The 23,914-nt window shown below is 39.2% G+C and overlaps 3 protein-coding genes across 5 annotated transcripts; 1 reads left to right on the top strand and 2 right to left on the bottom strand.

Moving 5' to 3' along the window:
• Positions 1-2,157: 2,157 nt before the first annotated feature.
• LOC121951299 (zinc finger protein 345-like) lies at positions 2,158-23,250 on the bottom strand. 2 transcript variants are annotated; one of them, XM_042497565.1, is made up of 7 exons: positions 23,215-23,250; positions 8,761-8,963; positions 7,871-7,963; positions 7,283-7,378; positions 6,549-6,659; positions 6,315-6,444; positions 2,158-5,560 (listed from the first exon to the last, which is right to left on the bottom strand). In XM_042497565.1, exons 2-7 carry the CDS (start codon positions 8,908-8,910, stop codon positions 3,684-3,686), a joined length of 2,457 nt encoding a protein of 818 aa, XP_042353499.1. In that variant the 5' UTR covers positions 8,911-8,963; positions 23,215-23,250; the 3' UTR covers positions 2,158-3,683. The 2 variants fall into 2 exon arrangements, with proteins under 2 accessions (XP_042353499.1, XP_042353497.1); XM_042497563.1 differs by lacking the exon at positions 23,215-23,250 and adding an exon at positions 10,583-10,856.
• Positions 11,708-14,831, bottom strand: LOC121951181. Its single transcript, XM_042497420.1, has 6 exons — positions 14,730-14,831; positions 13,832-13,924; positions 13,654-13,746; positions 13,446-13,556; positions 12,766-12,898; positions 11,708-11,964 (listed from the first exon to the last, which is right to left on the bottom strand). Exons 1-6 carry the CDS (start codon positions 14,829-14,831, stop codon positions 11,708-11,710), a joined length of 789 nt encoding a protein of 262 aa, XP_042353354.1.
• On the top strand, positions 18,985-21,610 carry LOC121951300 (zinc finger protein ZFMSA12A-like). 2 transcript variants are annotated; one of them, XM_042497566.1, is made up of 2 exons: positions 18,985-18,997; positions 19,641-21,610. In XM_042497566.1, the coding sequence occupies exon 2, from the start codon at positions 19,793-19,795 to the stop codon at positions 21,026-21,028; it is 1,236 nt and encodes a 411-aa protein (XP_042353500.1). In that variant the 5' UTR covers positions 18,985-18,997; positions 19,641-19,792; the 3' UTR covers positions 21,029-21,610. The 2 variants fall into 2 exon arrangements, with proteins under 2 accessions (XP_042353500.1, XP_042353501.1); XM_042497567.1 differs by having other exon boundaries at positions 18,986-18,997; positions 19,644-21,610.
• Positions 23,251-23,914: the final 664 nt, after the last annotated feature.

The raw sequence follows: 23,914 nt of genomic DNA, 5'->3' as shown, positions 1-23,914 counted from the left end.
GCAGAAAAAAACCAACCCCCAAAGCCCCCCCAAAACACAAACAAAAAAAATAAGAAAAAGAGGAAATGACTTGAAAAATTGCTTACATATTATAATAATTCTTTAAAAATAATTCAAAAAATTTAAACAATAATACATTTCTTTGCAATTTGTTTTGTTGTTTTTTTGCCAACTTGCTCACTGCCTTCTCTCATGTTTGTGAAAGAAATCAAAGTTTTCTCAGGTTTCAAATACTTAAATACTTGTGAAAGGCATCTTCGTGCAGCACAAGAAAAGTGATGTCAATCCAGGTTTCAAAAGGTTAAAGTCTTTCATGTCTTTGTTGAGTCTAAAGTCATCAAATTTATGACTGGACCTCTGCTTTTTACAGTCCTGAAACTGGCATTTGGGACTGCCTTCACCTAATTACCTCATTAGGGAGTCATTATGTTTCAGCCTGAGGAAACAACACAAACAAACAAACATGTCCTCAAAAAGGTCACGATAAACCTTCACAACATGTAGAGAGAACACACATACTTCCTAAAGCCCAGCGGCTCTGCGTTATGTCTTGTGCACAGCCTGTTGGCAGACAGGATGCAGCACGAGTTTCCACAGGATCCCGACGCTCAGCGGAGAAGATTAGCAGCATTTCTGAGTCAGAGAGAAAGACAGAAGAGTTTCTGAGTGCAGCCCGTGTCTCCAGCCCGAGTTTTTTCTTTGAACAGCTTGAGGTTTTTAACATCTTGAAACATTTAACACACCACCACATTCATCTCTGGGGTTGATCTCTCTGCGAACGGCATTGATTTGAGTTTGTTTTAGACTCAGAAGCTACTATGCATAACTGACCACGGATGAGATGCAACAAGAACGAAACAAGGGCGCTCTTTTCCAGCGAAAACATGAAAGTCAGCACTGCACATGTGGAAGAGATTAATCACAATGTTCCTGTTAGATGTAACGCAAAAGTTCATCTGCCCGGGTTTAAGGCCTGGGAACACTGGTGGTCCAGATTAAGACTTAAAATCCCCTTTCAATAATGTGAAAGAAATAGGAATAGACTGTGTTCACAAAATTCCTTTTAAAATAATTTTGATAAATCATTGGACCAATTTAATTTTCACTAGTGAACTTAAATACATTAGTTCATATTCATAATTATGGTTATTAAGCAAGTAACACTCACTGTAAAATTACGTTGAAATAATGTGGAAAAAGTAAATTGCAATAACTTAATTTTAAGAGCAATTAATTGTGTTCATAATTATAGTAATTCAGTATATAAAACTTTAAAATTCCTTTGAAAAAAACATGCAATAAAATGATTTTATGAGGCATCATCAGTGGTTATTATTACAGTAATTAAATATTTTATATGCTTAATTACAATAATTATAAAATTATTTTAATACAACTTTTTTTCACATTTCAAAAGGAATTTTTACATTTTATACATTTAATTACCATAATTATTAACATAATTGATTCCTCTTAAAATTATGTACTTGTGTCATTTTTGTCACATTATTTATAAAACATTTATAAAATGTAAAAATTCCTTTGAAATGTGGAAGAAAGTTGTAATAAAATAATTTTATAATTATTGTAATTAAGCATATAAAATATGTAATTACCATAATTATTAACATAATTGATTCCTCTTAAAATTATGTAATTGTGAGTCATTTTTTTCACATTATTTTAAAGGAATTTTAAAGTGTTCATTTTTACTGTTTCCTTAACTGGAGTGACACCATGCAAACATGACAAAAAGTGAAGAATTTCAGCCAAAACTCCTTCAGATACTGCAGGGCGCCACTCAAAACATCAGGAAATTACAATCTCCAATCAAGATCCGGAACCACGCCAAAGTTAATGACAGGAAATGGGCCAAACTTCCTCTGCATCGGTACCTTATCAATCTCCGCAGACATCTTCTGAATCGTCTCCAGTTGCTCCAAAAAGCTGAAAACACTCGATTAATTCTGGTGTTAGTTTCAATATCTGTGCTTAGCACAATGCAGGTAGAGGAAAATGGAAACATTGGTCACTTACCGCCCTCTACTGAAACCTCCCTGAAGTTTACTTTCTGAGAGCTCATCCAGATGTTTCCCTGTTAAATAAATTACAACATGCACAAACTATAACCAAGGGAATTTAATTTGAAATTCACAAATTTTGCAAACCAAAGCTGGGGAGGGGGTGGGGGGGGTGGGGTATAAAAGGCCTTTGGGAATAAAGTGATGTCATGTTGAAACAAAACTTTGCACTCTCACAATATTTGTCTGTCGGCATATTTACAGATTTCAATCACTATCGAGGCCTTTCCAAAAATATATTCTCACCAATATTACAGCTTCTGGACAACATCTCATCGAAATAATGTCCAGAATAACATCCAAACGTATCCATGCTTCAGAAACGATGTACAAATAAAAAAAGCTCAAGGGAAAGCCTGGTGGGGAATGAGAACGAGCTTGTGCTGATGTTAAAGAATAGTTCCACATTTTGTAAAACAGACTTATTCATGTTCACGTTGAGTTAAGGCCTTTGCAGAAAAAGTCTGTTGGGATTTTTAGCCCAAAATTGTCGAATGTTTAAAAACAAACACGTCGCAATGACTGTCGTTTATGTTTTTGGAGCAGGTTTGATTTTCTGTGTTTTTTTCTGCATCCGTCGAAAAGCCTTTGGGGAGTTTTTTTGACCACGAAGTAAAAATGTAGATAACATGTAAATAATATAATACTTTTAACAGGTGGGATAGTCCACTCTTTTGTCTCACACTGCAGATTTTTGCTTCACAGCAATAAAACGCAGCAGACTCAGCGTGCAAGATTTCTGTGTGTAACGATATTTAACAAATGAAGGACCGAAAAAATACATTAAAAATTTACAGCACTAAACCGGGAGTCAGTCGTTCGGCCAGTGGAAGTTACCCGCTCGGGCACACTCGTGTCTCTGGAGCGCAGGACTCAGGGAAATAGAAAAGAAACGGAAGTGAGGGAAGAAAACAAATGAGTTCGAGTCAAGAGCGAGTGAGATGAAAACAAACATTTTACATTAGGTAAGTTTCTTTTCTTTTAGCCATTGAGCTCTTTAGAGCTCTTTTGTAATTGCGTTTTGTTGCTGGTGCACGATGGATTTTTGTTCTTCTGACATCAGATTGTGTCGTTACGGTGCTAACTGACTGACTAAAATCTGTCTTTTTGCTTTTCCGGATTCCGTTTTTGTACGACAAACAGAAACACCCTCTTTTCTATGGAGAGTTATTTCTATTATCGGCTGGTTGCTGTAGCTTTGCAATCTCTTCAGGAGCAACTTTTTGTCCGAGACACAAACAACGTGAAGCGTTTCAGCACCTCTAGTCGTGGGATGTGTGCCTGGCTATAAAGCTAACCTTTGCGACGCGCCTCTTTCTTCCAGCTTATTAACAGACAGAAACAAATCAAATAAGTCCATTTCCCAAAATGTTGAACTATTCCTTTAAATGTTTACATCCTTGAAAATTTGCTAGTGTGACTACATTTACTTTACAGCAAAGAGGAAACTGTGTCTTTCATTTCAAAGCAACTGTACAGCATCCTTCTCTCACTCTTCAGTCCTTCGTGTATTGCTTAGTTTAGTTGGTCCTTTGCAGTTGTAGCAGCCTGACTGCTGACTGCAGTGTGTGTGTGTGTGTGCGTGCGTGTGTGTAAAATCACTCAGTTCATGTTGTGGCTCTTCAGGTGCCTCCTCAGGTGGTTCAGACAGGTGTAGGTCTTGGGACAGAGCTGGCAGTGATATGGTCTCACCCCTGAGTGGTTCAGCATGTGCTGCTTCAGCACGCTTCCGTCTGAGAAGGCTTTCCCACACTGAGAGCACACGTACGGCCGCTCGCCCGTGTGCACGCGCATGTGAACCGTCACCTTGTGCGCCATCGTGAAACCTTTGCCGCACACGGTGCACTTGAAAGGCCTTTCTCCTGTGTGGGTGAGCCTGTGGGTGCGCATTGCGCCCATCTGGGAGAAAGCCTTTCCACAGTCTGGGCAAACGTGCGGCTTCTCTCCGGTGTGAACTCTGGTGTGGCTCCTCAGGCCTCCTGCTGTGGAGAAACACTGCGAGCAGTGAGTGCACTGGTAAGGCCGCTCTCCGGTGTGAGTGCGCATGTGCTGCTTCAGGTCGTAGCGGTTCCTGAAGCCGCGGCCGCAGACGAGACAGCTCTCCGGTCTGTCGTCGTTGTGGCGCAGCTCGTGGTTGGCCAGGCATTTTTCAGACAGGAAGCACTTGCCACATTCCTGACACTGATACGGTTTCTCATGGTCGACTCTCTGATGGTACTTGAGCTCGCTGATGCCGGGGAACGTCTCGTCGCAGTATCTGCACCTGAAGCGATGGTTGGGGCTGTAGGGAAGCTGGTGTTCGCTCATCTGGTGGTTCCTCAGCAGGTGGGCCATCTTGAAGGTCTTTCCGCAGTGAGAGCACTCGTATTTCGTCAGCAGCTGGACGCACTGATGTCTCATACGCTCGTGCAGAGACCTGAACTGACACCCACACTTGGTACAAATGTGGGAGGCGTTTTTACACTTTCTCTTCCTGTGTCTGGAGAGGTGAGCTTCTGTGCGGAAAGCTTTTCCACACTGGGAGCATTTGTAAGGCTTCACGGCAGTGTGGAACCTCTGGTGCTCCAGAAACTCAAAGCGATACTTAAAGCTCCTTCCACACAGTGGACAATTATGCGTGACTCGTCCTCTCGGGTAGACGGCTTTCACAGAGCTTTTTCTGGAGGACATGGATGCAGAGGAGGTACGATGAACGGAGCCACTCCTCCTATGTTTCCCTCCGCTCATTAACTTGGCGGTCTCCATTTCGCCGACCTCTTCGTGCCGCTGCTGATGTTTGCTCAGACACTTGGAGGAGATAAAGCTCTTCCCACACTGCTTACACTGATAAGGCTTTTCATGATCTACCTGCTGATGGTACTTCAAGTCGCCGATTCCTGAAAAACCCACCCCACAATGACTGCACTTGAACAGGCGGCTTTGGACATGAGTCAGCACGTGTTCTTTTAAGCTGCTCGACTTTTGAAAACTCTTCCCGCAGTGCCCGCAGTCGTAGTTACGGCCCCGTTTTGGGCAGTGGTGTCTGAATTTGTCCAGTGAGGTTGGAAAACTGTTCCCACATTTAATGCACAGATACGCAGCATTTTTGCATTTGCGCAGCCTGTGACCGGCCAGCAGCGTGGCGGTTCTGAACGCTCTCCCGCACTCGGAGCAGTTGTAAGGCTGCAGCCCGCTGTGGACTCTCTGGTGCTCGATGAGGACGGAGTGATGCTTGAAGCATTTGTCACACTCGGGACATTTGTGCATCCCTGACTGCTGTCTCCTGCGTGGAGATGACGGGATATTATTGGTCCTTTTTGGGGATTCGGGGAAGTCTGTTGAAGTGGAAGGATTCGTAGACAGCTCTTCATCAAACATGACAATCTGAGGAACGTCGTTATTTTCATCGTCACAAGCGCTCGGGTGGGAAGCGATGGCGACTTCCAGCGACGGAGGAAGAGACAGAGACGGGATGAGAAGATCGTCTGACTGAAACGGAGCTGCAGGGAAAACGAAAAAAAGTGTTGATACAACAGTCAAGATGTTCCAGATGATTATTCAGTCAAGACGCAGGACCAGACACTTTCTTAGGAGTCGACAAATATTGTATTTTTAGGGCTGATACTAATTATTAGTTACTAGTAGACCGATAACTGATATTTGGAACTAACTGATATGCATTTACATTAAAAATGAAAATATTTCCGTCAATTTTTGAGAATTTGGAGTATAGCAAACACTGTTAATAAAGTCAAGTGAAAATTTTAACAAAAAATAAATAAATAAAAATAGCACCCTGAGGTTTTACAAAGTAAAAGTTCCTCCTGCTGTCACTTTTTTTTATACTTTTTAATCAATTAATTGATCAGCGATCATTAAAATAAAATGCCAATACAAATAATTGGCAAAAGACAAATTATCAGTCCCGATGATTTGTTGACCCCTATGAGTGAGTGAACAGATTTCAATATAGTTCTGCAGTTGTAAAACAGTCTTTTTCACAATATTAACACAGAGTGAATAATTTATATACAAAAAAAAATCATTATATGGGCGAAGCATTTAAGATTATTTCTGTAAAGCCCTCACATTACAGGACCACTTGAGCAAATCTCCTCAGGTTTGCATCAGTAAAACCCCACAGCTGCTGGGAGTGGAGAATAAGACCCAAAATCTGCACAGTTATTCTCTAGTGTGTGGCCAGTGTAATACGCTGTAGGACTGATTTGTGGCAAATGTAAATCGTGCACATACCAACACTGCTTTTAGCCAACTTCCCGTGGCACTGTTTACTCTGGAGAAGAAATTTAAGGTCATCTCCGTTTGAGACACACTGCATGCACTCCTCCAGCACAGAGGGGGCGGCACTGATCCAGGATGCAGTCTGTACAAGAGACGCACAAAAAGAAAAGACATTTTGAATTTCAAGTTCAAAGGTCTCTAATTTGTGAACTTTATTATCTAATCTCTCAGAAATCCTCTTTGCACCTGTTTGAAATCTGGTATTGGCAGCAGCTCCTCCAGCCTGCTGAAGAATTCACAAACCAGAGTCTCCAGAGCGGTGTCGAAGTCTGGGCCGTACTCCACTGGAAACACGTTCTGCCAGACCAAAGATATAACGAAATAACACCTTCAGCACATGGCAGGAAATATCTACCTTTAGCTCAACCCTTTAACAGGCACTGTAACTGCACATTTGATTTTTTTTTTTTTCCCATCTGAACCCAGTTTCATTCTATACACTTTTTTATCCAATGCATTTTAGTATTTTATTCTATTTAACTTTATTCTATTATATTTACTATATGTTTTTTCTTCCATACATTTTGTTTATTGTTTATTTTTATATTTATTTTGTTTGTTTATTCTATGAAGTTACTTTTTTCCTGATTTTTTAAAATATAAAAATCATAAATATTATACAGATTTTTTTTACTGTATTTATTTTTATTTGCACCTATTTATTTTTGTTTATTAACTTCTGTATGTTTATTATATTAATTATTATACTTGGAAAATGTTTTGTTTTTTTTGTTAACATTTTCTCTGGTCTATGATGTTGTATAATTTTTAGCAAAAGCATTTCTCAGTATGTCTGTTAACAGGTTACAGTTTAACTTATGATTTTGTTTGGTAAAACCATGATAAAGAAATGGGTTCTTACCATTTAAGTTTTAGCAGACTGATATTTTGAGCACCATACAAACTAAACTGAATCTTACCTTGAGAAAGTGCTCTCTGCCATCCGTGTCTTCAATGAGGCCTTGAACCAGCTTCATGAAGTTCGCCTCTGGTGCCTCAATTACAGGATCACTGGTCTGAGTTACAAAACAAAACACCAGTCAGATGATTATTTAGAGGCAAATGAAACGTGACCGACGTACATAACAACAAATTAGACTGCACAATTTTTCCATTATTGTTTTATCTAGTTATTTGTTAAGTATTTTTGCATTTAATGTTTATTTTTTGTGCTGTGTTATTATGTTTTTATTTGTACTCTTTTATTGTATTTTATCACTATGAAAAGCATCTTTGAGTTCCCTGAAAAGCGCTCTATAAATAAAATGTATTGCTGTTATTATTGGTAAAATGTCCAAAAAAATAAAAAAAATGCACATAATTTCCCAGAGACTAAAAGAGGTCTTAGAATTGTTTGATTAACAATCAAAAAGTCACTGAAAAGTCGTTTGACGTGAGACCAGCACAATCAAATATCAAAATAGCTGCAGATTCATTTTCTGCTGATCAATTAGTGGATTAATTAAAATAATCATTTAGTTCTTCAACCGATCAATAAAAAAACTCACCTCCTCAATGCAGGAAGTTCGGATTCGGTTGAGATGACTCTCGACAGCCTTGAGATCTTCAGGGTGTTCAGATCGCAACAGCTCAAGAGTTGTCTGGAGGACAAAATAATTCATTCAGTTCATTTTAATTATGGCTGCAGCTGATGATTATTATTATTATTTTGTCAATAAAACGTCAGAAACTAGTGAAACATGCCCCGTGTAATTTCCCTGAGCTCGGGTTGACATCTTTACATGATGTGTTTTATAAGACCAATAATCCAAAACCCAAAACTGTTCAGTGTGTCATCATGCATGACAAAGAAAAACATCAATTTCTCACATTTAGGAAGCATGAAAACAGGAAATATTAAGCTTTTTTGCTTAAAAAATTACTAAAACAATTACTGGTTATCAAAATAATTTGCAAATAATGTTCAGCCTACTGACGTATCTATTAATTGACAAATCACTGCAGCCTTAGTTTCTATGATACCATTTTCCTGAGTCTCCAACTTTATGGTTTCTGCACATTTTCATGAACAAAATCTGAAAACTTCTCCATGACTTTTCAAGGACTTTTTTGTCCTTCTTGTCTGGTGATTTTTTAAACATATCAGACTCACACTCTATACAATAATAATTTCAGCGAGTGCGCACACATGAAGAGAGAAATCGAATGCAGAGAGAAAATGGAGAAATGTCGATGAAAACCGTGTCACGAGGTATTTCAGAGCCACGATACAAATTTAGCTCCAGAAATCTAATTTGCTGATCTATTACATTATGTTGGAAGTATCTCTGGAAGATTACTTTAATAATTTCATTACACACAACAATACTTCATGACATTTCCAAAACTCTCAGTATTTATTCATAAATAATGGATCTACACATTTCAAAGCACTTACCCTCGCTCTCAGGCCCAGTGAGAGCAGCCTCCCTTCTCTTTTACTCATCAGTTCAGGCACTGCATCTGTTACCATGGACACAAACTCCTCCAGCTTCCCATAGTGCTTTATGTTGCGCTGGCGAACCACTTCCCACATCACTGCCGACATCAGCCGGAGCGGTGGGACCAGGAGAGCCAACGAGGACAGAGGGACGCTGAATTCTTCAGAGAGAGATTAGACAGTGTCAATCAATGTTACATCCAAGAGGCCGCTTATAATCTGTTAGGATTTGATGAAGGATTGGATTTAACGTCACATGCAAATAGTCATTCATACGTCTTATTTGAGCACTTATAAGCAGAAGTGGAAACAAATCATTGTTTTGCAAGTAACAAGTAAGTCTCAAGTCGCCAGTCAAGTCCCGAGTCTCAACCTCTGAGTTTGTGGTCCTAAACATGTCATAATGTGATAAATTATTACATTAACAAAAAAAATCCTCAATGCTTTTTAAAGTTTTTCGTTTTTGTTAAAACAAGTTTGTTGGAAGTTTTTGCGTCTCTGTCGCAGATTTTTTTAAACCACACATTTTGCAGGCTGCAATTCATTTTTAAAGACCACCATGTAGTTTTCATATGCAAATGAAATTATCTTTGGTATCTTTTTTTAAAACACTTTTTTATTAAAATGCACAAAAAATATGTATAAAAATCAATGTCGCTGCTAATCACTGACATATCCTAGGCTGTGATAACTTAAAAAATCTTGTTAGCATGAAGTGTATTGAAAATAATTCAATTTTTAAATCTAAAACAGTAGCATCATAACAAAAACCTGGCATTTAAAGAACTAACATTCTGAAAATTAATAATTAGATATTAAAAAGGATCAGGATGAAAAAAGAGCTCAATGAAGGTAGTAAATATTAATGTATAATATTTTTTTAAGCTTGACTTCATGTTCAATATTAAAGCAGGCCCTTAGGGTTAATGTATTAACATTTAGCATTTTAATGCAGCACACACACACATTTTGATCTTTGGGCTCAGGGGAGGGTATCAAGTATTTTCAAGTCAAAATGTTCAAGACAAAGTGACGTTATCGGTGTTTAAATCCAAGTTGAGTTGCAAGTTTTTTTTTATTTTGACAAGTTAAGTCTGAAGTCAGCAAATCATGCGACTCTAGTCCACGTCATGTATTTAGGGGAATAGATCACAGTGCTTATTGGAGACTGGAAATGCATTTTTTAATCAGTGCAGCATCTCACTGTAAAGCCACTTTATCCACACATGTATATTAAATGTCTGTTGCATCCATCCCTCTGATGCAGCACACAGCTGAAGCACCGGGGATGAGCACTTTCATCCAGCTCTAACCACTCAATGCATGTGTGTACTTACATCCTAAAATAATTAAACTCGCATATTAATTCAATGTGTTTAAAGTGACAAAGGAGGTAACGTTTAGTGCTGAGCAGCCAAAAAATGAACAGTTTACGCTCGCAAACAGCTAACTACTAGCTAGTCACTATTTCAAATTAAACCGGGTCTCACCATCAGTCAAAAGGAGCGTTTCTTGCATAAAAAACCCTTTAAATGTATAAAAACGTTTTAAACACGCTCCAGTTTGTGCCCGAGGCTAATTACCGGCTAGCGTTACCAGACTGGCCGCACGGCCGCTGGTGTTGCCTGGAAAAACCGGCTTATTGTTGGGAAAAACATTTCTTGTTCCAGGGATTAGTCGAGGCCTGTTGAGCCCCGGCTAATCCTTCGCGTTAGCTATCCGGCTAACCACACTGGCGATAAACACACAATTTTACCGAGCTTCACAAGCTAATACATACCCGTGTCGTTCATTTTTGGGATTCTTTAATAACGACGAAAAGAAAAATCGCTACAGTGGAGTATCTTTCATACTTTCGGTTAGCGTGCTAGCTAACCGCATACGGGGCTTCAGGCGCCAACTTCTTCCTGAAACACGTTGTTCATTCTGGGGAACGTTGGCCCGGCCACTGGCAGTGTGGTACGTTCGTTTTGCTTTACGGGGCCGCCCGGATGAGGCGATTCCTATTCAGCGTACTATCAGAATGACATGCACCGCCCCTCCGGGCACACAAATAACTAAATCTTTAAAAGTGATGATTCGACTTAATAAACTGTGTTTTTTCCCTGTTTTTTTCGTGTTTTTAAAAACAAAAAAATCAGATAATTTCAAGGTAAAAAAAATAAAAATACATTTTGTAATTGAACAGACTTTATGTTTATATTTATTTATTATTTTGTTTATTTATTATATCATTATTTTTTTGTGTAACATTCTTGTGCAATTTCCTAATGCTCTATATTTTACCATTTAGGGACTGAACTGTATTTATCACAGGAGGTAGGTGGGGCTGCTAATGTTGGAATCGTCCCTGCTGTGGGATTAATAGTCTTATCTGATCATTTCTGCAAGTAAGAAAATCTAGAAACCCCGCAATCAGGATTAAAGGAGTTTGGAGGGATAGTTGGTGTTTTTCTGGAGTTTGGTTGTATGATTTACTTATCCATAGTCAGTGTATTACATACAGTACACATCAGTCTTTATTGCCCCAGGTTAGTTAGACAGTACTGCTGTGGACATACAGCCTGTTTCTATAGCTAAGATATCAACAGCTTCATTTCGCCATTTTTGCTCTCGTCACAGCCACCAGACTCCATGGACAAAAACAGTAATTTAACATCTCTAAACATGGGAGCTACTGGACTGAACGGTGCCATAATCAGTAAATTTATTTGTGTTATTGTGTAACTTTGGTGTTCTGAACCAACCCTTTTAAATGCCAAAGTCACACAAAATCACAATAAAACAAACTAATTTAGGCAGCGGTGGACCATTAGCTCCTGTGTTCAGCGATGTTAAATCACTGTTTTTCTCAGTTGAGTCTGGCTGTCTGGCTTCTCCAAACTGGGGGCCAGCTGACTGACATCTACTGTTTGTAGTATAGATAAGTACATCTGTACAAAACTCTCCGCCAAGGAGTCACCGTCACGCAGCTGCGAAACGCGGGACTCTTGTTGGATGTAGAAGGAGCTCTGCAGGTGTCTGAGGCTCCGTTATCAACTTTTTTCCCAACTCGAATACTGTCGCTGCATTTCCCTCCTGCTGTTTGTTCGGCCTTGCTGCTGTCCTGAATGTTTGTGTCCTCCTCAGATGGACATCCTCCATCCTGTGTCTCCATATCTCCTACATCCGGAGCGTAAATCCCCTCAGATTCTCTTTGGTTGTGATTTTTTTTTGCGTGTTAGTTTCTGCATCTTTGGCGTTGGTCTCTCGCAGTGAAGGAGGGAGAGATAATAATGAGAAAAAGCTGCAGCTCTGAGGGAGAGGGGGCGCTGCTAGAAAAGAGAAAAGTGAGAGAATTACTCATCTGCATGACCAGCTTTGTCCAAAACACAAAGATATCAGTTTAGTTATGGCAGTTTAATAATTTGTTTTGGTCCTTGTTAACAATTTTCCAAGACGAATGTACACATCAAGACAGGAAGTTAAAAAGGAATAACAACACAACAAAAAAAGGAAAACAAACAACGACAAAAAAATTACATAGACGTAAATTGAAGGATTAATGAGAATATTCCCAGGAGTAACTCATTTTAAGACAATGTAAATGTTATAAAAAAAAAATTATAAAACAACAAAAGATTCTGAAACAAAGTAATAACATAATATAATAATAATACTCTAGATTATCGGCCAAAAATTGTATTTACGGAATTATAGGTATAACGTCATAAGTCCCATTATCGGGGCCGATTATTATCGTGCATCCCTAGTTTTAAATTCATTATCACAGCCCCTATTACATGATAAAAAAATAAAGATAAAAAAATAATTTTGAAAAAAAAAAAAATCCTCACAATTTACAAGCTGAAATCTGCATATCCTGCTGTCTTTAATCATTCGACTCATCAGTTAACTGACAGATTGTTTTAGCACTAATATGCTCATTAAAAACTGGTCGGTATCTGAGGCAGAATGACTTACCACTGCTGTCCGTCTTGGTCGTGTGAACACGGAGGGCGTCGCTTCTGAGCAGCACTTTGAGGTCGTCTGCTGTGGATTCAGCCTGCATGAAGTCTTCCAGCACAGAGGGAGCATCGCTGATCCACACTGCAGTCTGACACACAAACTGAATATTATTCTAACCCTTTAAAAACTTCAAAATGATGGTCTGGAGGCGATGACCAACTTCATAGCAAATTACACAAAAATTTAGCAAGAAAGGAGTAAAAAGTGCAAAAAAAAATTTACCTGGAAATTAGCACAAAAAAAGGGGGAAATAAAGAAAAAAGGAACTGACCTGAAAAAAGTGCTTAGAAAATTATTTTTTGTAAAATATTTTTAAATATGTAATGATGTTAAATAGAAATATAGTTTTCTGGGCATTTTTTTTTTTAGCTTTTTTTAAAAATCTTTTTTTTTTTTCTAAATCTACAAATTTGTTGCAATATGCTCATTACCTTTTTCCCTTGTTTTTGAAAGAAATCAATCCAATTTTCTCAAAGTTTATGGGTTTAAATACTTGTGAAAGGTGTCTGAACGCAGCACAAGAACGCTGATGTTGATTAAAAGGTTTCAAAGGGTTAATAGACTGGAACCCAACAGCCCATCTCTGGAAACGCTTTGTAAGCTGCACATTTTGTGACATCAGTGTTTGTCCTCACCTGCTTGAAGTCTGGTATAAGCAGCAACGCCTCCAGTCTGGTGAAGAACTCACAAACCACCGTCTCCAGAGCGGCATCGAAGTCGGGCCCGTACTCCACAGGAAACACGCTCTGTGAAGCAGAAAATATCAGCACAAAGCTTGATGGGAAACTGACAAAGAAAAAAACAAACTGCAAAACTAACAGTGAGGTGAGAGCAGAGACGCACCTCGAGGAAGTGCTCTCTGTCTTTTGGGTCGTCCAGGAGTCTTTGAACGAGACGCACAAAGTTGATTTCAAGAGCTTCATTTTCTTTATGAACCTGTGGAGTCAAATATGCACACCTGAAATAATCACAGCGCTTCTTTAAGGGACATTTAATGTCCACGATTGAAGAGGTGACACACCTGCTCAGAGCTGGACGACAGCAGGCTGTTCATGTATGTTTTAACACCGCTGAGATCCTCTGACTGCTCAGAGCTCAACATCTGTAACATCATCTGGAAAAGACAATACCACTTATTTTCTCGATAACTTTTTCCCGTAAATCCACAAGTTTAATCACGTAATATCACGACTTTTTCCAGGAAAATTCTATAATTTAATTCTCCTTAAATTACAGCTTAAGTCTTGTTATATTATTACTTTTCCCCCTTGAAATTACGTTTTTATTTTTTGTAATATTATTACTTTGACTTTTTGTCAAAATAATCCTCCTCTTAAAATGCCTGTATTTTAGTATTTAATAATTCAATTTGATTTAGGACATATAACGAGCAGTTAGAGCAACATATTATTACCAATATATACTTTTTTTAGTTTTAACTTTTTAACCACCAGTGCACAGCTATTACAGAAGCAGTTGTTGACAATGAAAATCCAGATTTCTCTCTTCAATAACGCTAATAAAATATTTATTAAAAAAAGACAATGATACAAGTAAAAAAACAAAATGAGAATCAAAGACATCAAATAATGCAAATTAAAATATAGGGATAATTAAAAAAATATCAAGTACTATAACTCTGTAGTAGACTGTAACTGCAAAGTAATATTTCTTTGTAAGCAGCAATATAGTAAATACAAATACATTAAGAGGAATATAAATATACTAATAGACTAATGATAACACATAAGTGGGCTACTGATAAATTGGGACATTTAAAATGCTAACAATGAACAAATCCAATGAAAAAGAAAATTAAACATTATTTTTGGGCAGCTACAGGGCTGTAAGACACAAATATCAAATATGTGCTGAAAGTGAATCAGTGTGTTGACTTATGGCCCGTCTGTGTCTCTGACCTTCGCTCTTAAGCCCAGAGTGAGCAGCCTCATCTGTCTGTCTGTCAGGATGTCAGGGACGGCTTCAGACACCAAGGACACAAACGCCTCACACTTTCCCATAATGCATCACGTTCCTCAGACGAACCACCTCCCACATCACAGCCGTCATCAGCCGCAGAGGCGGAACCAGGAGCCTCAGCGAGGACAGGGGCAGGGGGCCCCTCTGCAGGGGGAGCAGGTGACTTAAAATGTGCCGACACGCTATAAATATAAAAGTTTCTACGCCACAATCTCCTGACTGCAGGGTTCCTACATCTTAAGTAAAGACAGATCATTAGTAAAGATAGATTTAAAAACTTTATTAATGACAGAATGAAAGTACAAAACTGAATAAACAGAAAAAAAAATAACCAGCAACAGTTACATAAAGGCTGGGACAAATTTTCTGAAAAATGTATTGGTGATGTTGATGTGAGAGGAATTTGGTAGATTCTGGGAATAAATAAAGATAAAAAAAATTATGTTGTTTTCAGCATTGGTTTTCAGCAGGGGCTGGCTCAATTTGCGGCAGCGGCACCTAACTGTGGCACCTCGTGTGGCACCCCCAGATGCCGCAGCTAGGTGCCGCTAGCAGTCGCAGCAGATGCCACTGGTTGCCGAGTGCCGGGAGTGCCAGGAGGTGCCGCGAGGTGCCAGTGCGTGTGCCGCGGTTTGGCAGTTTTTAATATAGCCTACTCACAAAATTAATATATTACAAGGTGACAAAAATTATCTGCAGCAGCGGAAAAATCCACCGAAAAGGGGACACGAGGATGATATCAGCTTCCTCTCATGTCTCTCCGCTGTGTGTATGTATTCACAGGCTGTCAGCGCCGCGCGCGCCCACACACACACACCACACACACTCGGGGACACACACACAGCGGAGAGACAGTGGGGGATGAGAGGTGAAGCTGATATCGTCCTCCCTGGCACCTCGGCACACGGCACCTCCTGGCACCTCGCGGCACGTCTCCCTGGCAACCAGTGGCATCTGCTGCGACTGCTAGCGGCACCTAGCTGCGGCATCTGGGGGTGCCACACGAGGTGCCACAGTTAGGTGCCGCTGCCCGCAAATTGAGCTTGCTGTCTCTCCCTGTTTTATGTCTTAGACTCTCATTTTGTTTTTTTACTTGTGTCATTGTTTTGTAAAATTAATATTTAAATTATTCCTAATGAGAGAAACTTTTTATGAAATGCAAACCAGACCAACCTGAGGCAACAGATGCAGAAAAACACTGTTCCTCAGGGAAGTGGAAAAAAACTTCGTTATAAACTAAATAAATATAATATAAACCAAAACTGTTATGGCTTCTGTCGTTCGTTTTATATCTAAATAATATAAAATACCTCCCAGTTTTTGACTTATTTTGTCATTTGTTTGATAAGTCAAAGCTACAGAGTTGCTGTTAGCAGGCAAGCTAGCAACATCAAAAAAAAACAAACCGAAATAACCCAAATAAAATGACGACGTTGCTCATTTTGTTCCCTCGAAGAGCTAAAAAATTTTCAGGAATATTTCCTAATTCATAAACTCTTCCTCCTGGTGTCACTAGATGTGAAAATAAGCTTCAAAGGTGAGCTAACAGGTACCTTCGCTGGTCGGGCAGCGACAGTAGCATGGTCCAGTACCGGCGTCCATGTTTGAAGCAGACGGCGGGTGGGCGGTAAAGAAACCGGATGTCGACCGGAAAACACACAAGGCGAAGAAGAAGAGCCATGAAAGTTGTGATTTGTAAACAAACAGCGGGGCGGTGGATTAACTACAAGCTCATTTTCACAGTCAGTCGCCAGAAATGAATGATTTTTCTCTATTTATTAATTAATAAACACGCTTCAGTGTCAGTTCACCCTGTCGAAGCTCTCCCGGGGGAACACAATGGGTAACGTTTTTTCTTGTTTTTTCCAGGTTTATATCGGTTTGTTTTGATGTTAGCTTGCCTGCTAACAGCAACTTTTGACTTCTTAAACTTATAAACTTCATAATCATAACGTGGAAGTACTTTAGATATATCTAACATAAAGGTGGGAACGGAATATTAGTTCCCCAGTGAAGAAAAAAAAGATTATGAGAATAAAGTCATTATAACACGAGATTAACCTCACACTTTCAAGACAGTAAACGTCTTATTACTACAAGGATAAAATCGTAATTTTACGACAAAGAGAGTAGTAATATTAAGTGATTAATACGAGACTATAAGGTCACCCGATATCATTAATCTGCGACTTGGACATGAATAGTTTAGCTTTGTTTAGTTTAGCTTGTTTTCGTCTTTATTATCACAAACTAATGTTTCACTGAGGTGAAAGGGAGGCCAACACTCAACACATTTATCGCTCATCTTTAAAAAGTCTAAAAAAAATCTGGAAACATAAAATTAGGATTGTTTTTCGTTTTCTGACAGTGCAGCGTAAAATGTATTTATATCCGTTTATTCATTTAATTTACCAAATTCCTCTCACATCAACATCACCAATACATTTTTCAGAAAATTTGTCCCAGACTTTATGTAACTGTTGTTGGTTATTTTTTTCTGTTTATTCAGTTTTGTACTTTCATTCTGAATGTCATTAATAAAGTTTTAAATCTATCTTTACTAATGATAATAAAGTGTCTTTTACTTAAGATGTAGGAACCCTGCAGTCAGGAGATTGTGGCGTAGAAACTTTTATATTTATAGCGTGTCGGCACATTTTAAGTCACCTGCTCCCCCTGCAGAGGGCCCCCTGCCCCCCCCCCCCCCCCCCCCCCCCCCTGTCCTCGCTGAGGCTCCTGGTTCCGCCTCTGCGGCTGATGACGGCTGTGATGTGGGAGGTGGTTCGTCTGAGGAACGTGATGCATTATGGGAAAGTGGAGGCGTTTGTGTCCTTGGTGTCTGAAGCCGTCCCTGACATCCTGACAGACAGACAGATGAGGCTGCTCACTCTGGGCTTAAGAGCGAAGGTCAGAGACACAGACGGGCCATAAATCAACACACTGATTCACTTTAAGCAGATATATATTATATATATATAATATTATATATTATATATTATATATTTGTGTGTCATATTGTCTTTTCCAGATGATGTTACAGATGTTGAGCTCTGAGCAGTCAGAGGATCTCAGCGGTGTTAAAACATACATGAACAGCCTGCTGTCGTCCAGCTCTGAGCAGGTGTGTCACCTCTTCAATCGTGGACATTAAATGTCCCTTAAAGAAGCGCTGTGATTATTTCAGGTGTGCATATTTGACTCCACAGGTTCATAAAGAAAATGAAGCTCTTGAAATCAACTTTGTGCGTCTCGTTCAAAGACTCCTGGACGACCCAAAAGACAGAGAGCACTTCCTCGAGGTGCGTCTCTGCTCTCACCTCACTGTTAGTTTTGCAGTTTGTTTTTTTCTTTGTCAGTTTCCCATCAAGCTTTGTGCTGATATTTTCTGCTTCACAGAGCGTGTTTTCCTGTGGGAGTACGGGCCCGACTTCGATGCCGCTCTGGAGACGGTGGTTTGTGAGTTCTTCACCAGACTGGAGGCGTTGCTGCTTATACCAGACTTCAAGCAGGTGAGGACAAACACTGATGTCACAAAATGTGCAGCTTACAAAGCGTTTCCAGAGATGGGCTGTTGGGTTCCAGTCTATTAACCCTTTGAAACCTTTTAATCAACATCAGCGTTCTTGTGCTGCGTTCAGACACCTTTCACAAGTATTTTAAACCCATAAACTTTGAGAAAATTGGATTGATTTCTTTCAAAAAAACAAGGGAAAAAGGTAATGAGCACATTGCAACAAATTTGTAGATTTAGAAAAAAAAAAAGATTTTTTTAAAAAAGCTAAAAAAAAAAAATGCCCAGAAAACTATATTTCTATTTAAACATCATTACATATTTAAAAATATTTTACAAAAAATAATTTTCTAAGCACTTTTTTTTTTTTCAGGTCAGTTCCTTTTTTTCTTTTTCCCCCCCCCCTTTTGTGCTAATTTCCAGGGTTTTTTTTTTTTTTTTGCACTTTTTACTCCTTTCTTGCTAAATTTTGTGTAATTTGCTATGAAGTTGGTCATCGCCTCCAGACCATCATTTTGAAGTTTTAAAGGGTTAGAATAATATTCAGTTTGTGTGTGTCAGACTGCAGTGTGGATCAGCGATGCTCCCTCTGTGCTGGAAGACTTCATGCAGGCTGAATCCACAGCAGACGACCTCAAAGTGCTGCTCAGAAGCGACGCCCTCCGTGTTCACGACCAACCAAGACGGACAGCAGTGGTAAGTCATTCTGCCTCAGATACCGACCAGTTTTTTAATGAGCATATTAGTGCTAAAACAAGTCTGTCAGTTAACTGATGAGTCTACAGCAACAGTAGCTTGTAAATTGTGACGATTTTCTGTTTTTTTTTTCTCTAAAATTTGTAGAGTAACAGGCTGTGATAATGAACTTAAACTATGTGGTTCAGTCTGAAAATTTAAAAAAAATATATATAAAAATGTGGTGGAAGACAAATTTCAAATTAGGGTATGATTATTATTTTGCATGAAATGTTTCAGAATTTTATTATTGTGTCCCTTTTTTGTCTCTTTTTTTTTTTCTGTTTTTTTTATTATAAAACATAGTAGCAAATTAGTTACTCGTGGGGAATATTTTAAGTAAAAATGGCTGGTAGAATAAGCCTCCGTCTCAGTTTACATTGTTTCAGTATATGTATTTATTTATTTATTTATTTATTGCTTTTATTATATTTTTATTTGTGGGTTTGTTTGTTTTGTTTTGTTTTTTAACTTTTTTTTACCTTCATGCGTTGATGTTATGTAGATTCATCTTGGAAAATTGTTAAGAGGGACCAAAGTAAAATACCATTATTAAATTGTTGGTCATGCAGATGCGTAATTCTCTCACTTTTCTCTTTTCTAGCAGCGCCCTCTCCCTCAGAGCTGCAGCTTTTCTCATTATTATCTCTCCCTCCTTCACTGCGAGAGACCAACGCCAAAGATGCAGAATCTAACACGCAAAATAACCACAACCAAAGAGAATCTGAGGGGATTTACGCTCCGGATGTAGGAGATATGGAGACACAGGATGGAGGATGTCCATCTGAGGAGGACACAAACATTCAGGACAGCAGCAAGGCCGAACAAACAGCAGGAGGGAAATGCAGCGACAGTATTTCTGTTGGAGAAGAGGATGATGATGAGGCTTTGGACACCTGCAGAGCTCCTTCTACATCCACCAACAGTCCCGTGTTTCCCAGCTGCATGATGGTCTCTCCTCGGCAGAGAGTTGCACACAAATGCACTCAGTGTGGAAAGTGCTTCATTTACCGCTATGAGCTGCTGGAGCATCAGAGGCTGCACACCGGAGAAAACCCTTACAAGTGCTCTCAGTGCGGAAAGGCCTTCAGGACGACCTCTGAGATGTCGACTCACAGGCGGACTCAGTGCACAAAGGCAGCGTACGTCTGCATCAAATGTGGGAACAGCTTTCAGTCAATACAGGACAAATTCAGACACCAGTGTGGTCAAAGCGTCCAAAAGTTTGACTGTCCTCAGTGCGGAAAAAGCTTCAAGACAAAGTACTTGCTGGGTAAACACGAGCTGACACACGCTAAGAACCGCGTCTTCACGTGCAGACAGTGTGGCGAGGGTTACCCCACTATGAGCGAGCTGAGATCCCACCAGAAGACGCATCCTCCCGAGCTGTCCAACCAGTGCAGGCAGTGTGGGAAGTTTTACAGCTCCGCCGCCTGTTTGACAGCCCACGAGCTGCGCCACAAACAACAGAGGACGCAGATTTGTAAACAGTGTGGCAAAGCTTTCATAAACAAGCACGACCTGACTCTTCACATGCGCAGTCACACCGGAGAGAGGCCGTTTCAGTGCACGTACTGCGGGAAACGTTTCTCCGTGTCAGGAAACCTGAACATACACGTCAGGATCCACACGGGGGAGAAACCGTATCTCTGCTCCGACTGCGGCAAGGCTTTTGTTTCAGCCGGCGAGCTGCAGATACACAGACGCAGCCACACGGGGGAGAAGCCGTACAAGTGCACCGTTTGCGGGAAGGGATTCACCATGGCGAGCAAAGTGACGGTTCACATGCGCGTTCACACCGGAGAGCGCCCTTACATCTGCTCTGAGTGTGGGAAAGGTTTTTCACGAGGCAGCGAGTTGAAGAAACACACCATGAACCACGCAGGTGTGCGACCGTACGCTTGTCACCTGTGTGCAAAGACCTACACCTGCCTCAACCACCTGAAGAGACACATAAAAACTCACAGCGTCGTGCAAAACCACACCGTCTAATTCATTTGATTATCCGCTGCTATTTAATCAAATCAATGCCATATTCATGCAACTACTGCAGAAACAGAGAGACAAAACTTCGCGAGGTGCACAGAGAAGGGAATCACATTAAAGGACATCGATGCAAAAAGCCTGCACTGATTGTGTTGTTGACTATAAACTGTAATTAGTTTCATCCTCTGTTGCAAAATGTCTTAATTAATGGATCGACATCCGTTTACTCGTGCTGCATTCAGACGGTGTTCACAAACATTTTAACCTTTGAAACTTTAGGAATTAGTTTGATTTCTTTCAAAGACACGAAAAAAAACATAATGAGCAACCTGGCAAGAATTGTTGCAAAAATAAATGACTGAAGAGAGTCTTTGCACAGCTGAATGTGTGAGCGGTGCATCGGAGGAAGGTGCAGTTATAAACAAAGACACTCCCATTTACTGCTGACATATTTACTGAATGAATAAAACGTTACTCTTTTTCATTCAGCAAATGTGTCAGCAGGAAGCAGGACAGTGTGCGGGAGTTTCTCTCTTTGTTTGCAAAAGAAATAAGTAAAAGGTGATGAGAAAATGATCAAAAAATAAGCTGGGATGGATTATTTGATATTATCAAAAAATAAATAAATAAATAAAGCAGAATAATATCCAGAAAAATATGTTAATAATTCTCTTAATTGTATATTAAGATTATTTTTCAGAATTAAAAAAGAAAAAATAGCACTGTCTTTAGGGTCATTTTTCTTTGTTTATTACCTTTTTTTGCTTATTTTTCTGTAATTTTCCCCTAACTTTCACTGGTTTCTTGCTAATGTTTGGGCCATTTCTTGTTATGTTGCTCATCACCCTCCCGTGTTTTTTGAAAGAAATCAAGCCAAATTGCACATTTTAAAGTGTTAAGTTTTTTTTCTGAGGCCATTAAGACTCTAAGAAAAAACATACAAAATATTCCATGTAATTTCAGTGTGTTTGCTCATGATAATAAAAGCCTGAACTTGAATCCAACATTCTGCAGCGGTTTGAAAGTTTTCAGTTCAGTTGTAATAATTTTATATTAAATGTTTGTAGTTTTAATAAATATTTCTTGAAAACTACAGAGTGCTTTAGGGACGTTTGTCTGTAGGCCCAATCAGAAGTTCCCTCGTCAGAAAGCCTCTGGGATTTTTCCGTTGGATTTAGGGATTATTTACTTTGATGATTTGAGTCTAAACGCAGTCGTCAGCAGTAAAAAGCTGACGTTTGGCTGAAAACACCGCAGCTGCATGACTTAACGTTGCCAAGACAACGAGGCTGCAAACAAAACGCTGGAAAGTCTCATTCAGCCACTTGTTCGCAGTCGCCTTTTTCAAGACATTTAAAAGCTAAAAACAAAGTTCACGGTGGGAAGTAACTGACGCATTTGATGGCGTAGAAAAAAAAACGTTAACGTAAAATACCGTCTGACTTTTGCAGCGTTCATGTGACGTCAGAAGGTCGTAGTTTTTGTTCTTCACGTCGTAAAGTGGAAACGACGTGGAAACTACAAAGAAGACGGGCTGCATTTTAATGCTCGGATCGTTTCAACAAGATGATCGCAGTTTGCAGTTTATTTATATTTTTAGATATTATTTTTGATACATTTTATATTTTTATTTATTATATTTAATGTAGGACATATCCCAGGCTGCAATTATTACCCCCCTCCAAAAAAATTTACGTATTACGCTTAATTTTTATTTATTTATTTTTTTTGGTGTTTTTATCTCATCTAAAAGCAGGGCATGGTTACAAAAATCTGGCGTTTAAAAGGTTAAAATTCTGGGTCATGATTTCTGGGACAGGACATTGCTGTTCACCTTTTTTTTGGCGCTTTGAGCACCGACTGCCATCTTTGCAGACATTTCTCCAAAACTCACACCGAAACAATCTGCGCTAAAAAACAGCAAAACACGTCAGGAAATATGTGACTTTGATGTGGAGGCGAACTGTCCCTTTAATGAGGACACTTCAGCTCCTGATTTCAGTGATAAATACAAGAAATTTAACCAACAGTTTTCGCACAGTCACGCTGTGAAGATGGAACTTAGTAAATCATAAAGTACCAAAGCTGCCACAAATGATCATAAATGCTCCATAAATGATCAGAAATGCTCCATAAATGATCATAAATGATCAGAAATGATCATAAATGCTTCTGAATCAAAGGAAACTCACAGATCTGCAGCTCAAACTGTTGGAGGAATCCAGGTGAAGCTCTGTGTTCCCAAAGTCTCACAGGTGAGCTGATTACCTTCACTCTGAGGCCCCGCCCATCCAGGAAGCAGAAAGGGAGGGGAGGGGATTTTTTTTTTTAGTCATTATTCATGTGTGGTATTTCCACTAAAGACAGAGCAAAGGGACTGTTCTTTATTTGTCAGAGAATGGCAGTGGCCGATTTTTTAAAATTTATTTTTTAATCTCCCCAGAGCTGCAAATATTTATTCTTAATTGCACAAAATCTTCGTCCCACGTAACCTGCTCAGGGATTATTGGATATTTGAGTCTAATGAAGATTTCTGTCTCTTCAGTTTCTGGCTATAATAAATTGTGTAATTTTGGCAATTATTATTTTGGCAGGTTTGGAAGGCAGGTTGTTGTTGTTGTTGTTGTCTTTTTTTATTTCCACACAAAAATTTAAAAGACAGAAAATTGGAAAAAATGCTAAAAAATTATAAAGAAAAACTGCCAAAAATGTTTTAAATCAGTAAATAGGATAAAATAAAGCTTTAAAATTTTTAATGAAAAAAAAAAATCCTCAAGTATATAAAAAGCCATTTTTTTTCTTTAAAAGTCAGTTGTAAATAATGTGCAACAATAAGATGCAATTCCATAATTTTATGAGGAATCAACTGTGTTCATAATTACGGTAATTCAG

Source organism: Plectropomus leopardus, chromosome 12 (assembly GCF_008729295.1).
Source record: "Plectropomus leopardus isolate mb chromosome 12, YSFRI_Pleo_2.0, whole genome shotgun sequence".
Taxonomy (NCBI): domain Eukaryota; kingdom Metazoa; phylum Chordata; class Actinopteri; order Perciformes; family Serranidae; genus Plectropomus; species Plectropomus leopardus.
This window is presented reverse-complemented; position numbering and strand designations above follow the sequence as displayed.

Coding starts and splice junctions, on each gene's coding strand:
- LOC121951300 (XM_042497566.1), top strand. CDS start 19,793: ATGGAGACACAGGATGGAGGATGTCCATCTGAGGAGGACACAAACATT.
- LOC121951181 (XM_042497420.1), bottom strand. CDS start 14,831: ATGGGAAAGTGTGAGGCGTTTGTGTCCTTGGTGTCTGAAGCCGTCCCT. Junction 13,925..14,729: donor CTCTGGGCTTAAGAGCGAAG/GTCAGAGACACA, acceptor TGTCTTTTCCAG/ATGATGTTACAGATGTTGAG. Junction 13,557..13,653: donor ACAGAGAGCACTTCCTCGAG/GTGCGTCTCTGC, acceptor TCTGCTTCACAG/AGCGTGTTTCCTGTGGAGTA.
- LOC121951299 (XM_042497563.1), bottom strand. Junction 6,445..6,548: donor CAATACCAGATTTCAAACAG/GTGCAAAGAGGA, acceptor TCTCTTGTACAG/ACTGCATCCTGGATCAGTGC. Junction 5,561..6,314: donor GTTGGCTAAAAGCAGTGTTG/GTATGTGCACGA, acceptor TTTTCCCTGCAG/CTCCGTTTCAGTCAGACGAT.